This window comes from Chrysemys picta, chromosome 17 (genome assembly GCF_011386835.1).
Source record: "Chrysemys picta bellii isolate R12L10 chromosome 17, ASM1138683v2, whole genome shotgun sequence".
Taxonomy (NCBI): Eukaryota; Metazoa; Chordata; order Testudines; family Emydidae; genus Chrysemys; species Chrysemys picta.
The window spans coordinates 14,677,164-14,693,889 of record NC_088807.1 but is presented as its reverse complement, the minus strand read 5'-3'; the positions used below and the strand labels follow the sequence as shown (position 1 = coordinate 14,693,889).

The 16,726-nt window shown below is 48.7% G+C and overlaps 1 protein-coding gene across 4 annotated transcripts in view; it reads left to right on the top strand.

The window, feature by feature from the left end:
* LOC101938086 (butyrophilin subfamily 3 member A2-like) overlaps window positions 1-16,726 on the top strand; it is a 59,130-nt gene that overhangs the window by 20,771 nt on the left and 21,633 nt on the right. For all 4 annotated transcript variants that reach the window (XM_065571472.1, XM_065571471.1, XM_065571469.1 and 1 more), the window contains exons 3-11: window positions 2,803-3,150; window positions 5,037-5,321; window positions 6,094-6,195; window positions 6,421-6,477; window positions 8,517-8,543; window positions 11,437-11,463; window positions 12,246-12,272; window positions 14,083-14,109; window positions 14,539-14,574. In XM_065571472.1, the coding sequence (XP_065427544.1) occupies window positions 2,803-3,150; window positions 5,037-5,321; window positions 6,094-6,195; window positions 6,421-6,477; window positions 8,517-8,543; window positions 11,437-11,463; window positions 12,246-12,272; window positions 14,083-14,109; window positions 14,539-14,574 (936 nt within the window). The remainder of the gene's footprint in view (window positions 1-2,802; window positions 3,151-5,036; window positions 5,322-6,093; window positions 6,196-6,420; window positions 6,478-8,516; window positions 8,544-11,436; window positions 11,464-12,245; window positions 12,273-14,082; window positions 14,110-14,538; window positions 14,575-16,726) is intronic.

Genomic DNA, 16,726 nt, shown 5'->3' with positions numbered 1-16,726 from the left:
TAGTTGGGAATTGGTCCTGCTTTGAGCAGGGGGTTGGACTAGATGACTTCCTGAGGGCCCTTCCAACCCTGATATTCTATGATTCTATGATTCTATGAACAAAATTGACAGATTATTTTGTAAAACCAGGCAGCAAATCAGAGGATGCTGTTACTGCAGCAGAGGGTGCGTTTGCATTTCATACTGTGAAGCATCATAATAGCTTTAAGTCAATGGATTGCACATCTGTCTTGTTGAAGAAGACATTCCCTGATTCTGAAGTGGCACGGAAATTTTCAAGTGCTAGAACCAAGATAAATAATTGTTATCTCTGTGCTTGCACCACATTCTGTTGATGTTGTTCTGAAAGCATTTAAAGAAAATGACATAGCTTACTGTGGAGTTGCTACAGATGGAAGCAATCACGGTTCAGTGAAAATATTTCCAGTAATTATTCAGTATTTCAACTGGAAGAATGGCGGTTTGCAGTCAAAATTGATTGAGGTCCAGAACACACCTAATGAGACTGCTGACACGATTGCTCATTACGTAAAAGAAACGCTTGAAAAAAATGGTTTGTTTGAGAAGTGCATTGCATTTACAGGTGACAACTGCAATACAATGTTTGGAGGACTCTGGTGTGATGAAGATGGAAAGAATGTGTTTGCAAACTTAAAGAAGTTGTTGCAGAAGAGAACATTAATTAGTGTGGGTTGCCCAGCACACATTTTGAACAACTGTGTTCACCATGCAGCAGAAAGAATGAACGTTGACATTGAGAACATTATTTTTAAAATTTACCAGTACTTTCATATCTACACTGTCCGAACTGAGTGGCTGAAGGAGTACTGTGAGTTTGTTGATGTTGAATACATGATGGCGGTCATTATTTCCAGGCATTACAAGGCTGATACAGAAGTTTCCGGCCTTGAAGTCATTCTTTCTGTCACAGGACAAACCACCCATAGTGCTTAAGACATTTTTTGAGTATGAATTAAGTGAGATTTACCTCTGGCACATGCATTCACTCATGAGTGTACTCCAAACTTACATCCAAGAAATCGAAAGGGAAAGCAATTCTGTCGTGGAAGTGCTGAACAGTTTGAACTTGGTTCAGACTATCCCTCTTGAACGCAAGACTCACAACTTTATGTCCTTGAAAGTTAAGGGACTACTGGCACAAAAGTGCATGGAAGGAATTGATGAAGAGTGTGACAAATTCTGTGCTGAAGTAAATAATATGTACAGCATATAGAATATTTGGAGATGTGGCTTAGACCCCTGGAAGACTTCTCTTGTTTCAGGTGGATTACCCTGAGTGAGACACCGAATTGGAGTGATGTGGAACCTTGTATCAAGTACCTGACCAATAAGGGGATGCAAATTGATGACGTGAAGTGTTTTGATCAGTTCAGCAACCTGAAGAAGTTTACGGAAAGTTGCAACAGTGATGAAGAGTTCAGTAATTTGCTAGCACACCAGAAGTGGACCAAATATTTTGAAAAATCCAAAAACATTGAGTGTCATTCAGAACTGTTAAAGATTGCACAGTTCTTCTTTGCTATTCCTTCTCACAATGCAAATGTAGAGCGAATTTTTTCACTGATGCAAAGCCAGTGGACAAAGGAAAGGACCAACTTGAATGCTGAGTCGTTGAAAGGAATTCTACTTGTACAGTACAACTTCAGACAAACTTCTTGTAAAGACTTTCATGCCTTCTTAAAGAGCAATCAGCCACTACTGAGAAAAATGTGATCTGCAGAAAGAAAGAAAACCGAAGAACTGGTGAAAGGAAAGGACTCACTACATATAAAGAATTACGTATGGAAGGAATTTTTAAATAGCTCAAAATGTCCAGGATTTTACCAGGCAGGGAGGAGAACTGGGTGCTCCAAGGCATCTGGGGAGCTGGGAAATAGAACAGTGTGAGCTGCGTGTCCTGACCGCTCCCGAAAACTGAGCGCCGGGGCAGATCCTCCACTGGTGTTAACTGAGCAGCTTCATTAAAGTAATGGGAGTCTACACTAGTGGAGTGCTTGACTCTAGAATTGGTGCAGCTGTTTCGCGTGGCTGGGAGGAAGGAGGGGGAATGCGGGGCGCTCAGGGGAGGGGGCGGAGTTGGGGCGGGGACTTTGGGGAAGGGGTTGGAATGGGGGCAGGGAAGGGGCGGAGTTGGGGCAGGGCCAGGGGTGGGGTAAGGGGCAGAGTTGGGGTGCGGCCGGGGCCCCGTAGAGTGTCCTCTTTTTTCTGTGTTCAAATATGGTAACCCTACTATTGAATCCATGGAAGGGACGTGCAGCAGTCCAAAGGTCCATCAAAGACCCGATACCCTCAGGCCAGGCAGAAGCCCTCTGAGGTGACCACTCAGCAGCCATTGTGGGCTATGTGGATCTGAAACTGGTTCACCAGAGAAGTTGCTCCCTGCTTGTAACTTAATGCCATGGGTCCGTGCAGTGCACTATGAACTGGCAGGTGGCTTCCAGTTGGGGCCATCCCTTGCCAACAGAGTGTAGGTAGGTTGCAAGACAGGCACCTTTGGAGGGGTTTCCAGGGGATTGTAGGACAGCATTGGAGCACTAGCTTGTGCCAGCTGTGGTCTGGCTGCACTGCCCTGTGTCCACACTGAGAGTAACGCAATTGAGCTACACATGGCTCAGTCTCAGGAACCTTCTACTACGAGCAATTCCCAACAGGGAATTTTGTTTAGTTCAGTGACACCCTCTCCTCTCACTCAGTGTGTGTCTGTACCAGCTGGGCCCTGGCTCAGCGACACCCTCTCTTCTTTCTGCTCACTCACTCTGCTCTTGGGGTTTTCTATTGCAGAGAAGTTTTCCCTGGCTGGCTCCCAGCACCCCGTGGTGGGGGTAGTTGGCCAGGATGTGGTGTTACCCTGCCAGCTCTCACCCCCGGCCCGGCTGCCCAACATGGAAGTGCTGTGGAGGAAAATTGGAACAATATTTATCACGGTTCACAAGTACTTGGATGCGGGTTCCCAGGACCTGCCAGGGGAGAGTTACCAGACCCGGACGGAGCTGTTCCCGCAGGAGTTTAGCAGTGGGAACGTCTCCCTGAAGCTGAAAGGGCTCCAAGGGGCAGATGCCGGGACATACCATTGCTTTGTGAGGAACCCAGAATGGAGCCAGGAAGCCACCACTGAGCTAAGGGTCGCAGGTGAGATTCGGCACTAAGGGGCACTGTGTCTGGGTAGCCAGAGCCTCCTGTACCCTGGGGGAGGGGTGTCCCCAGACTGAGCCCAGCATGGCATTAGGGTCCTGTGCTGTAGGGAGCTGTGTGGAGGACTCAGTAGAGGGCGCTCTCCCTTCACACTCAGCTGCGAGCCCACTGTGGTGCTAGCAGGGTCAGTGCTTCATTAAACAACCTCTTTTCAATGAGATGTAAAGCTACAGTCCTCAGTCACCAGGCTCATTGTGGTGCTGTTTGAGGGTGTGGGACCTTTACCCCCATGTTCAGCCCAAATCCCAGGTGAGGTCATAAGTACATTTGATAATCTCCTATCTTTGGTGGCTCCTAGTGCAAAGGCTCCACAGGCGACATATGCTTTTAGGGAGAGATTTAAATGAGGGGAGGGTGGTTGTGTGCAGCACAGGGAGAGGGAAATCCAAATATGAGGAGTGGCTTGGCCTTGGGCACCATTCCCAGTGTGAGAGAAGGACACGAGAGGGGACAGTATGTAGAAGGATGGCACAGGAGGAGTAGGAGCAGTTATGTAGGCGGGGTCACCATTCCTCACTTCCTGCTCTGTACTGAAGTGCAGTGATCCTGACAGCTGCTGGGCTCCACCCCAGAAGTGGTTGCATTTCAGCAGCAGGTGCAGCGATCTCTTTGTAGCAATTTCACCCTGCACATTTGTCTGTGAGCCTGCAGGGCCAAGTGCTTTATGTAAATGCAAGAGAATCCCCAAAACTGGCGGTTATTCTAATACTTAGATTCACCAAGCTAGCAACAAAACAGCTTCCACAGCACCTTACTGGTTACCAAGAAGCCAAAAACAGAGTTCCCTTAAAATAATCCAGGCTTGAACTCCCACCCAGACAGCCAAGTCAAATATGAGGATGACTGAAAATCTTGTTCATCATATAAAAAGTTCTACCAATCCCAAAGGATCAGACATATCACCCACCATATTAATGAATATTTCAGATCTTACCTAAATACATGCTTACAGCCAATTCTTATTAACTAAACTAAAATGTATAAAAAAGAAAAGAGAGTACAGGTTAAAAGATCATTATACATAGAGACTTGGATAACATTTTTAGGTCAGTTTCATAGTGGAGATGGTGAGCTTTAGAGTTGCAAAGAGTTCCTTCAGAATTAGTTCATAGGTTACAGTCCAATGTCCATTAACAGGGCAATCCAGACGGGACTGGAGACCTCAGTCTTGAGACTCAAACGTCCCCTGATGAAGCTTAAGCAGATATGTGAGAACAGGATCAGGGCCCAAGTGTTCCTTTTATAGTTCTTTTACAGCCTCTTGACAGCATGCAGTCCTTGGGTGAACAATAGTTGCTTTGAAGTAACCTCCTATTTTCTAAGCACCACCAGTAATTAGCTTCATGGATTAACATAAGGTAACTGCCTGTCTTCTGCCATTTACAGGTAGTTTACTACGTATTTCAGAGAGAAATGAACACAATAATATTAGTACATTTATAGTTCATCTAAATTTTAACATTTCCTTTTGATCTCTGAATTAACAGAATACAGTGATAGACAGACAGGTTACATTGTCAACCTCTAACAATATATATGTAAACACACAAAAACACAATTCTTATCTACTAATATGTTTCTAAAGGTTGAATCTGGGTCAATTAGCCTGCTAGTTGTGTAACCCTTTCTAGTCCTGTGTCACAGAGACAGTGTTATTTAATTTCTCCAATCATCATGTTGAGGGATCTCAGGGCGACTTTGCACATATGGGAATGGAGCTTTCCAGTCACAGCCCCCTATATCCAGTGGTAGCTGAGGAATCACGTGGTGCAACCAAAGACACGATTGCCTGATACACACACTCTCTCTGTCTCTCCCTGCAGCTGTGGCTCCAGTGTTCATCGATGTTCTGGGCCCCCGGGGTCAGGGGATCGGGCTGGCCTGTAGATCTGCAGGCTGGTTCCCCAAACCTGAACTCCAGTGGGTTGACAAGAACTGGCAGAACCTGGCGATGGAGATTGTGACCAATGTGACTCAGGACAGGGACAACCTGTATAGTGTTGTGAGTCACGTCACTGTCACAGAAGGGGAAGAGAATGGAGACATCAGTTGTGTAGTGCGGAATGGCCTGCTGGAGCCCGAGAGACAATCTGCCATTCACCTCTCAGGTGAGTCCCCCCATGCAGAAGGTGTCACCACAGGAGTGAGGGATCTGGGTCAATTGGGAATTGCACTTGACTTGGGAAATGAAGCTAGACAAATTAAGACTAGAGACTAGATAAGGTACAGATTTTAACAGTGTGGGGAATTAACCAATCGAACATCTGACCTCAGGACGTGGTGGATTTTCCATCCCTTGGAATCTTTCAATCCACACTGGGCGTCTCTTTCTCTAAGATCTGCTCTTGCAGAAACAGAAGTTCTGGGCTGGATGCAGAGATCCGTGGGAGAGCGTCTCTGGCCTGAGTTATACAGGAGGAGCCTGTATGATCATAATGGCCCCTTCGGGCCTTAACATTCTGTGAATCCATGAACTCATAACACACTGAGGCCAGCTTGGAAAACAATTGTCTCTGCTGAACTTATCTGGACTGGACGTGGTGACTGAGAACTGGGAGCTGTGTGACAGTAACCATCCGAACAGCCAGCTGGTGCGGACAGGGATGGGCAGGCTGGATGCAGAGCTGCTGGCTGTTGACTTGTAACAGCAGGAGGGATTTGGTCAGAGCAGAGTCCTGGTTCTTGGAACTGATGCTGCGCTGGCTTCTCCAGTTTCACTGGCTCCATTTGCAGCTGTCATTTGAGTATGGAGAGGGACATTCCCGTTTATTTCTGGGGCTGTCTGAGCCTCAACTCAGCTGTCAAACCAAATAGCAAACCCCATTCTCTAGCTCCAGGATGGGACCTTGCTCCTCACACACTGCTCTCTCTGTTTGCCAGGTGACGTCTTCCCCCGTGTTTCTCCCTGGCTGGCTGCATTCTGGGTATTGTTCACTCTGGTTCTCATTGCTGCTGGAGCTTGCGCATATCTTGGATACACAGGTAATGGGAATGTGTTACTTGCATGTTTAGAGCCTGGCCCTAGAGGGCACTGGGCTGGGGCATGTGAGTGTCTTATTGTTCAGATATTGACCTTGTGTTGGTTTTAGGAAATAAACCAAATTAACAAACACACTGGGATGCCTGGCCTCAGCTGTATTAGCGTATTGCTCAGTGTGTTCACTTCCTTCCCTGTCTCACTGCGATGTCTGATTCTCTGTCTCACAGCAAAGCAAAAGGCCTCTCAGAAGAAACAATCTGAACAGAAGGCACTGTTAAACTTTGGTAGGTCTCCTGCTTTAGTTCTGTTGAGATGTGTGAGCTCTGTGACTGCTTTGTGTTATCAGGGCAATGAAGGGGATAGAGCCAGGAGGTCTCTGCCTCCCCACATTCTCATGCACACTGATGATAACAGGTTGGCAAATGTGTCCTTTGCAATGGAAACCCAATGGTCAGTGCTTGTGAGAGTCCCTGCATGTGGGTGTGGCAGGGAGATTGTGCCACCCTTACTCTGGGCAATTGCTCAGTGGCTGTATTCTGTATAAAGCAAATGACACTGCAAAATCAGTGATGCTTTGTGAGATGATTTCTTCCCTGTGACTGTTGAATGCACAGGACACAGGGAGGGTCATTAACCACTGGAGCAACCTCCCAGGGCAGTGGTGAATTCTCCATCTCTTGTTGGCATCACATCTGGACTGGGCACCTTTCTGGAAGCTGCTGTAGCCAAACCCAAGTTATTGGCCTCAGTGCAAGGGGAACTGGGTGAGATTCTCTGACCTGTGATATACAGCTGTAGATGATCTAATGGCCTTGTCTGGTCTTCAACTCTATGAATCTGTGACATTCCCTGTCTCAAGATGTGGCAATAGACACAGCAGCACTGTTTTTTAGAAGTCCACACGTCTAATTTATTTCACTGTGAACTTTTCTATATTTAAGAACAATATTGGTTTGCACCATGATGGTGCTGAGTGGTGCTGACCCATTCTGCTGGGCACTGCACTCACATGCAGGGAAATACAGATGACAGGTGGAGAGAAAGGATAAAACATGCCAGCACAGTGACTGGGATTCTCACAACAAGGACAACCTGGAAAAGCCCTGAGGATCCCCCTCTTTCATCTCCTTTGCCTTCTGCCATACCCCCTTGAGGCCCACCATTCCTCCAGCTGGGGAGGGCTGGATGGGACTCCCCTAGCAATCAGTGCTGTTCTGTAACTAGCCAGAGGGGTCGCTGTGGAGTAATTAACCCCACCCCATGGTTCTACTGGCCCTGCTTCACCAGCCCAAGGCCTGCTCTACACACAGCCCTGCACCAGTTTAACTCAAGGTGTGTTTAGATACCTAATTAGTTTAGGGTTACCATATTTAACAAATAAAAAAAGAGGACCCTGGCCCCGCCCATTTTCCACCCCTAGCCCCGCCCAGCCATGCCCCTTCCCCGCCCCAACCCTGCCCTAACTCCGCCCCCTCCTCCCTCCCACTCCCAGCCACGCGAAAAGGGCTGCCCGAGCACTACCGGCTTCACGGTTTGCCGGGCAGCCCCCAGACCCTGCGCCCCCAGCCGGCGCTTCCCCAGCGCAGCTGGAGCCCGGGAGGGGAAGCACCCAGCCGGGGGCGCAGGGTCTGGAGGCTGCCCGGCAAACCGTGAAGCCAGTAGCGCTTGGGCTTCGGGCAGCCCCTATGCCTCCGGACCCTGCGCCCCGGCCGGGCACTTCCCCTCCCGGGCTCCGGCGGCGCAGGGTCCGGAGGCATGGGGGCTGCCCAAAGCCCGTAGTGCTCGGCTCTTAAACAGAGCCGAAGAGTCAGGGGAGGAGCGGAGCCCAGGAGGGGAAGTGCCCGGCCGGCGGCTGGGGTCCGGAGGCAAGGCGGCTGCCTGAAGCCCATAGCGCTCGGGCAGCTCGGCTCTTAAACAGAGCCGAAGAGTCAGGGGAGGAGCAGAGCAGCCGTGGGAGTGGAAGTGCCCGGCCAGCATTTTCCCGGACATGTTCGGCTTTTTGGCAATTCCCCCCGGACGGGGGTTTGATTGCTGAAAAGCCGGACATGTCTGGGAAAAAACGGACGTATGGTAACCCTAAATTAGTTAAACTGGTTCAAGAGTGTGTGTAGACAAGGGCTAAGGAGTGAAAAACTCCCCAGGTCTCCAGCATGTTGGTGCATATCACTAACCACCAGCTCCACTCCTGTCAAAACTGCTGGCTCCTGCACTGGGGCTGGGAGTGTGGGTGTGGGATGTCTGTGACTCACCCCAGTCATTAGGGAGTGTACAGCACTGCACAGTGTGTGTCTCTGGGTCTGACTCTTTTCTATTCCCATTTCAGAGACTGAGAAGAAGACCTTGGAAGCAGGTACTTGGCTAAACCCATAGTAAATGTGTGTCTATGCTTCCATGGTATAATAAGATAGAAAAATCACCACATGCACTGTATGGACCGTAGTCACTTTCATGATCATCTCCCCCTGCCCTGGAAATAGCCAAACATTGCAGAGTTAGCAGCTCACATTTCAGCCTTAACAACGAAGAATTAATTTACAGCATATGGAATGATGGGACTCAGGCTAGGTCTACGCTGCCCAATGGTTCAGATTATGGGGGTGTTTCACCGTGCCTCAGTGGGTCACAGCTGAGATACCAGATTCAGGACAAGCTGCTGAGAAATGGTGCAGACCCATCCCAAACTGATGCTTATTCTTCCATAAGATATACCAAACCAGTAACAAAAGTAAACTTCTGTCTCATCACACCAGTTAACAAGAAGTCAGAAATGCAGTCTCCCTAGGTATCCAAGCCCTTCTTTCACAACCCACACACTAGACTTAATAATGAGTGGTCATTTAAAACCAATGTCATTACACAAAGTGTTCTTCTACAAGAGATCAGCCACATAGCCATGTCAATATACAACTCAGATCTTACTCAATGATCTCGCTGTTGCCAGTCCTTTACTATCTAATATCAAAGATCTATTTAGAAGAGAAAAGAAAGGAGAGAGTTATAATGCTTAAGAAAAACAAATACATACACTCATTGCAAAATTCTTGGTGGAATAAACTGATGGCTCTTAAAAATCTCTGGTGACTTTCAAAAGATTGGAAGGTCCTCAGTCCATTGGTTGGAATGCTCTTTGTAGTGTAAGTCCATCGTCCAGATATCAGGGCAGGAAAAAGGCCAATTGGAGATGCTTATGGGTTTTTTTAATACCTTCTCCCATGTGGAGGGACAATTCTCAGTCTTAGTTGGTGAAAAGGTACAGGCACAAAATGGAGTCCAGATCACATGAGCAAGTCACATGCGTTTCATGGTTTGATGAGTCATAGCAGGAGCCATTACCCATATTCTGGCTGAAATGTCCTCAAGAAGGCCCACCAGGTGGGAATAAGCTTCTTCTATGGTCCATTGTGTTAGTTAATGGGCCACAAACTTGACTGATCCATTCACAATATGCTGTCCAGTCCCACACCCCCGCCCTCTCACACACGATACATGTGAAGTCACTGGTAGGGACCTAGGAATTGAGCTGTGCAGGGGGTCCACAGGCAACAAAGACCACCACTGACTGTAGCCTCCTGCAATCCTAGTCCTGGGCTTCCTCCCCCAGCTCCAGCTCTGTTTGCATCCCTCAGTCCCCACCCACAGTTTCCCTGCTATTCCAGCTCTCGTCTCCTTAGTCCTGTCCAGGTTTCCCTCCTCTTAGTATACGCCTGGGCCCCCAATGAAGAGAGAATCCAAATCCTACTATGTTCTGTATGGGCTGTGTGAGGTGCACTCTGATCGGCCCCACCACCCACATTATTCTCACAAGGGCTAGGGCGGGACCTGACCCCATGGTTCTAGGTGTGGACAATAAATCCAGTGCCACACAGCCCCATGGACCTTTCCCCAGCTAAGCTCCTGCCAGCCACTGACCCTAGAGTTACACACTTATGCAGATCAGCACCACAAAGGGATTGCGCGGCACAGAAATGGGAGGTCTGAGGCCAGGTGACAGGCTGCAGCAGTGCAGGCCTCTCCCTACGTCATACATGTTCAGCTGTGACGCTCCCTCCCCTCACTTCTGTCAGTGCCATCAGTGGGGGATTTTGCCCCCAGGAGAAATTTGGGGCTCTGTTTAGGGGATGGTCTGAGTCCTTGTCTATTGTTCATTAACAAAAGTTTTGTCTGATGTTTCCTGTCAATTCTAAGACCCTTGGCTCATTAGTAGGGCCCTACCAAATTCTTGGCCATGAAAAACGTGTCATGGACCATGAGAACTGGTCTCCCCCATGAAATCTTGTCTTATGTGCGCTTTTACCTTGTACTATATAGATTTCATGGGGGAGACCAGTATTTCTCAAATTAGGGGTTCTGTCCCAAAAGTGAGTTGCAGGCGAGGTGGCAAGGTTATTTTAGGGGGGGCACAGTATTGCCACTCTTACTTCTGCGCTGCTGCCTATGGAGCTGTGCGGCTGGAGTGTGGTGGCTGCTGACTGAGGGTCCAGCTTTGCAGGCAGCAGTGCAGAAGTCAGGGTGGCAACACCATACCATGCCATCATTACTTCTGCGCTACTGCTGGCAGTGGCTCTGCCTTCAGAGATAGGCTCCTTGCCAGAAGCTTCCACTCTCCAACTGCCCAGCTCTGAAGGCAGCACCACTGCCAGCAGGAGCACAGAAGTAAGGGTAGCAGTACCACAACCCCCCTACAATAACCTTGTGACCCCATACTTCCCTTTTGAGTCATGACCCCTTCAATTACAACACTGTGAAATTTCAGATTAAAATGGCTGAAATCATGAAATTTACGTTTTTAAAAATCCTATGACCGTGAAATTGACCAAAATGGACCGTGAATTTGGTAGGGCCCTACTCATTGAGTACATCTCCACTACAACTGGGAGCAACCATCCCAGTGCAGATACCCAGGCTCATGCTAGCTCTGCTTTAGCAAGTGTGCTAACAACAGCAGTATGGCTGGAGTACCATGGGCAGTGGCTCAGGGTAGCCGTCCAAGTACGTAATCCGAGGTTCTGAGTGGGTTTGTACTTGAGCAGCTGGCCCAAGCCGCTGGATGTCCTATCCCTGGCTATCCTGCTGCTTTTGGCACACTAGCTCGAGCAGAGCTAGCACTCGTCTGCCTGCCCTGACTGGGAAGCTCACTCCCAGCTGCAGTGTAGATGTAACCAGAGTCTGCAATAGCCCCATGTCACTGTGCTTGGAACAACGCTCGCTGAATCCATCATGCTCTCCTTTTCTTCTCTCCCCAGAATGTCAGGAGCTGCGTGAGAAGCTTGGTAAATTCATCCACCTTTCCTTATAGCCCCTGGGCAGAGGCTCCCAGCCACACATGGTGCTGAGCAGACACAGAAGCACCGACACTGCAGAGCAGGGCTGAGTGAATAGTTCAGGCCAAAATCTGAGTCACATTAGTTACCCCAGTCCCATGGCAGCACTGTGAGCTCTCTGCAGCAGACACAGGGTTACCTGCTCTCAAGTGTGGATAGACAGACAGGTGTCACCTTGGCTTGGACAATCCAATGGCAATCACATTGCTCTGGTGCAGCAGAAGGTGGCCAGCCGCTTTCTATTGCTGACTGCAGCAGGACAGGCTCTTCTGGGCCATTTCCCAAAAGGTGGAGATGAGCAAGAAGCCAGATTCAGACTCATGTTTCCATGCTTTGTTGCCAAGGACAGATCCCAGATTTGAGCTCCAAGCAACCATAGGCATGTCCATCCCCTAGTTACACCTGGAGTGTGTAGCTTTGATGCTCTATAGGGCTGTTAGTAACACAGAAAAGGAATTCCCCGTAGACAGAAGGGTTGAGAATGTCAGAGCTGTATCGGGATCCAGACCCAACTCTTCTGTCAAGGTTAGATGCTTTGTAAATCCCAGGGCTCCTGTGGGTTGGTGCGTATCACGAACTACCAGCCCCGATCCTATCTAAGCTACTCGTTCCTGCACTGGGGATGGGAGTGTGACTGTGGGGTGTCTGCAACTAACCCCAGTCATTTTGGGGCACAGAGCATCACAGAGCTCCAGTCTCTGTGTCTAACTCTTCTCTCCTCCCTATTTCAGAAGCTCAGAAGGAGGCCTTTGAATCAGGTACTTGGCTAATCCTCTAATAAATGTGTGTCTGTGCTTTCACATGGTAACTAAAGAGAGAAATCCCCATATACGTTGTATGGACTTGAGTCACCTTCCTGATCATCCCCCCCTCCCCGCCCCGACCATGGAAATAAACAAACACTGCAGTGTTTGCAGCTCACATTTCGATATCATAATTAACAACGGAGAGTGAATTTATTGCATCTGGGATGGTGGGACTTAGGCTATCTCCACACGGCCCAAAAATGTTCAGATTATGGGGATGTAAATAGCAATGCACACCAAAGTGCTGCACTGTGACAACCTATGTGGATGCTCTGAGTGTGAATTAAAAGGTTCCTAGTTCACATTAATATCATCCTATCTGAAGAGGTCTGTATTAGTGCAAACTAGGTACTGTTCACTGTACACCAGCAGCATCCACACAGGACAGTTACAGAGCAGCACTTTGGTGCATGCTGCAAATCACAACCCTGTAGGCTGAACTATGGGGCTGTGTAGACAAGCCCTGAGTCAGGGGCTGAGCAAATTTCCTCCACAGAGGTCTGTGGATACTAGGATTGCCAACCCTCCAGGATTGGCCTGGAGTCTCCAGGAATTCAAGATTAATCTTTAATTAAAGACTATGTCATATAATGAAACCTTCAGGAATACATCCAACCACAGTTGGCGACCCTCGTGGATACATCTCAGTTCCAACCTGCAAAATAGCTGATATCCCAATTCTGAGCTCACTACATGCACACAGCTCTGCTGGTGCCCCTCAGTCCCCAACTGTAAGCTCCACTATCCAAGCCCTGGGCTCCCCTGGCACAGCTGGTGTCCCACAGTCCCTACCAACTATCCCTCTGGTATCCTAGCCATGAACTCCCCAGAGCTGAACAGTCCTGTTCTCTTCCTCACCCTCCAGCCACCCTCGTACTCTAGGCCTGGGCCTCAAATAAACAGACTCCAAATCCTTCTACACTCTGTACGTTCTCAGTGAGGTACATTCTGATAGGACCCACAACCCACAGTGTTCCCATGAAACCCAGGAGAGGTCCTGACCCCTTGGTCTAGAGGTGGGCAGTATAACCAGTGCCACACAGCCCCACGGAGCCCTTCCCCAGCTAAATTCCTACCAACCACTAACCCTAGAGTTACACACTTCTGCAAATCAGCACCACAAAGGGGTTGCCCAGTACAGAAATAGAAGGTCTGAGTCTGGGTGACAGGCTGCAGCAGTGCAGGCCTCTCTCTATATGATACATGTTCAGCTGTGATGCTCCCTTCCTTCACTCCCGGCTGCTGGGGGAGCTGCCACTTGGGGCAATTTGTGGACTCTCTCTAAGGGCTGATCTGTGACCTTGTCTGTTGTGCATTAACAACAGTTTTGTCTGACACGTCCTGTCGGTTCTGAGACCCTTGGCTCTCTGGGTACGTCTACACTGCAGCTGAGAGTGAGCTTCCCAGCTTGGGTAGTCAGACTCAAACTCACTCTGCTTGAGCCAGTGTGCTAACAATAGTAGTGTGGCTGGCAGTAGCAGGGGCAGCAGCTCAGGGTAGCTGCCCAAATATGTACCCAGGGATTCTGAGTGCGTTTGCATTTCAGCGGCTAGCCCAAGATACTGCACATGTTACCCGCGACTACCCTGCTGCTTTTAATGGACTAACTCATGCAGAGCTAGCACTCATCTGCCTGCCCAAATTGGGAAGCTCACTCCCAGCTGTATTGTAGATGCACTCAGATTTTGGAATAACCCTACATCACTGTTCTTGGAACAATTCACCCTGAACCCAGGATGGTCTCTTTTTCTTCTCTCCCCAGAATGCCAGGAGCAGCATCAGAGGATTGGTAAGTTCATCCACCTCCCCAGTAGAGCCCATAGGCAGCAGCTCCCAGCCACACATGGTGCTGAGCAGATACGGAAGTACTGACACCGCAGGGCAGGGCTGAGTGAATGGTTCAGGCCAAAATCAGAATCACATTACTTATCCAAGTCCGACCACAGCACTGTGACCTCTCCACAGCAGACACAGGGTTACCTGCTCTCATGTCTGGATATACAGACAGGTGTCACCTGGCCTTTGAGAACCCAATGCCAATCACATTGTTCTGAGGCAGGGGGCCTGCCACTTTCTATAGATGGCTGCTGCAGTGCAGGATTCTGGGGCTAGAATTGTGGCTATGGGGGGGTCTGTAACTAACCCCAGTTGTTATGGGGCTCAAAGCATCACACAGCTCCTGTCTCTATTTCTAACTCTTTTCTCCTCCCCATTTCAGTGTCTGAGGAGAAGAAGAATAAGCAGCTGAAATCAGGTACTTGGGTAAATCCTTGGTAAACATGTCTGTGCTTTCACACTCTTTAGGAATATCACCGCATACAATGTGTGGACTTTAGGCACCATCACAATCATCTCCCCTTGCCCAGGGTAGAAATGTGCACTGCAGAGATGGCAGCTCACATTTCAGTACCATCCCTAACAACTGAGAGTGAATTTAATACATATGAAATGGAGGACTCAGGCTATGTCTACACTGCCCAACAGTTCAGAGTACGGGGATGTGAATAGGAATGCGCACCAAAGTGCTGTTCTGTAACCACCCCATGTGGATGGCGTGGGTGTGAACTAAAAGACGGTACTGTTGCCACCACCAAATGATTTAGACAAACATCCATGGAAAAGGGCCACTTGGAGTCCCTGTTTCCCCAAAATATTCCCCCAAGCCCCTTCATCTCCTTTCCTGGGGAGGCTTGAGAATATATACTAACCAATAGGTTAACAACATGAGCACAGACCCTTTATCTTTAGGACACTAAAACCAATCAGGTTCTTAAAAGAAGAACTTTATTATAAAGAAAAAAAGTAAAAGAAGCACCTCTGTAAAATCAGGATGGAAGGTAATTTTACAGGGTAATAAAAAGACTTAAAACACAGAGGATTTCCCCTCTAGATTCAACTTCAAATTTACAAAAACAGGAATAAACCTTCCTCTTAGCATAGGAAAAATTCACAAGCTAAAACAAAAGTTAATCTAATGCATTTCCTTGCTTTACTTAAAATTTTTGTAATCTTAGATGCTTATTTCAGGAAGGGTTTTAGGTTTTTTTCCTGCCTGGTCCCTCTCTCTGTCCTGAGAGAGCACAACCAAACCCTCCCCCGACAGATTTGAAAGTATCTTCTCTTATTGGTCCTTTTGGTCAGGTGTCAACCAGGTTATTTGAGCTTCTTAACCCCTTACAGATAAAGGAGGGATTTTATGCTACCCTTAGCTATATATTTATGACACAACTGCATAGTCCACACTATGAGGCTGTGTAGACAAGCCCTTAGTGAGATGCTGGACAAACTTTGACCTGCAAAATCTCTGCCATCCCAACTCTGAGCTCCCCACATGCACACAGCTCTGCTGGTGCCCCTCATTCCCCACCATCTACCTCCCTGCCATGCCCTGAGCTCCTCAGTCCTGTACACTCCTTTCTGCCCCTGCACCTTCACCTTTATACTCTTGGCCTGGGCATCCAATGAACAGAGACCCCACCCACTGCTTCCTGGCTATCCCAGCCCTCAGCTCCTCAGTCCTGTTTTCCCCACTCCTAGTCTAGGCCTGGGCCTCAAATGAACAGAGCCTCCAAACCCTGCTGTGCTCTGTGTGGGCTCTGTGAGGTGCACTCTGATGGGCCCCACCATCCACATTGTTCCACTAGAAGCTGAGAGAGAACCTGACCCATAGCTCTAGGAGTGGGCGGTAATTCCAGTGCCACACAGCCCCACGGACCCTTCCCCAGCTAAGCTCCTTCCAACCACTGACCCTAGAGTTACACACTTTTGCAAATCAGCACCACAAAGGGATTGCCCAGCACAGAAATAGGAGGTTTGTATCCGGGTGACAGGCTGCAGCAGTGCAGGCCTCTCTCTACCTGATACATGTTCTGATGTGATGCTCCCTCCCCTCATTCCCTGCAATGCCAGTAGCTCAGGGTGCTGCCCCCAGGAACAATTTGTGGGCTCTGTTTAGGGACTAATCTGGTAACTTGTCTGTTCATTAACAACAGTTTTGACTTATGTGTCCTGTGAGTTCTGAGACCCTTGGCTCATTGGGTACACCTTCACTGCAGCTGGGAGTGAGCTTCCTAGCTTGGGTAATTGACTCATGCTATCTCTGTTGAGTTTCATAACAAGGATGTGGGTGGTCAGGCCTAGTGGTCAGAACAGGAGTCAGGTATGCGGAGGCAGCAGCGTCAGGTTCCCAGGGGATCGGAGTAAGGAAGTAGGAGAAGGTAGCACAAGGGAAGCAGAGCTCAGCAGTGAAAATCCCATTTTCATGGACAACTTCTTGGTCCTGTGCTTGGTTTAAATAGAAAATTGAGATTGTAGTCCTAGTAGCTGTCAGCAGGTCAGTGGGAGGTGGGTTGGAATTTACTGGCTGAGAAGAGCCCTGTGGACCAGGCTTCAAGACATCTCCCTGG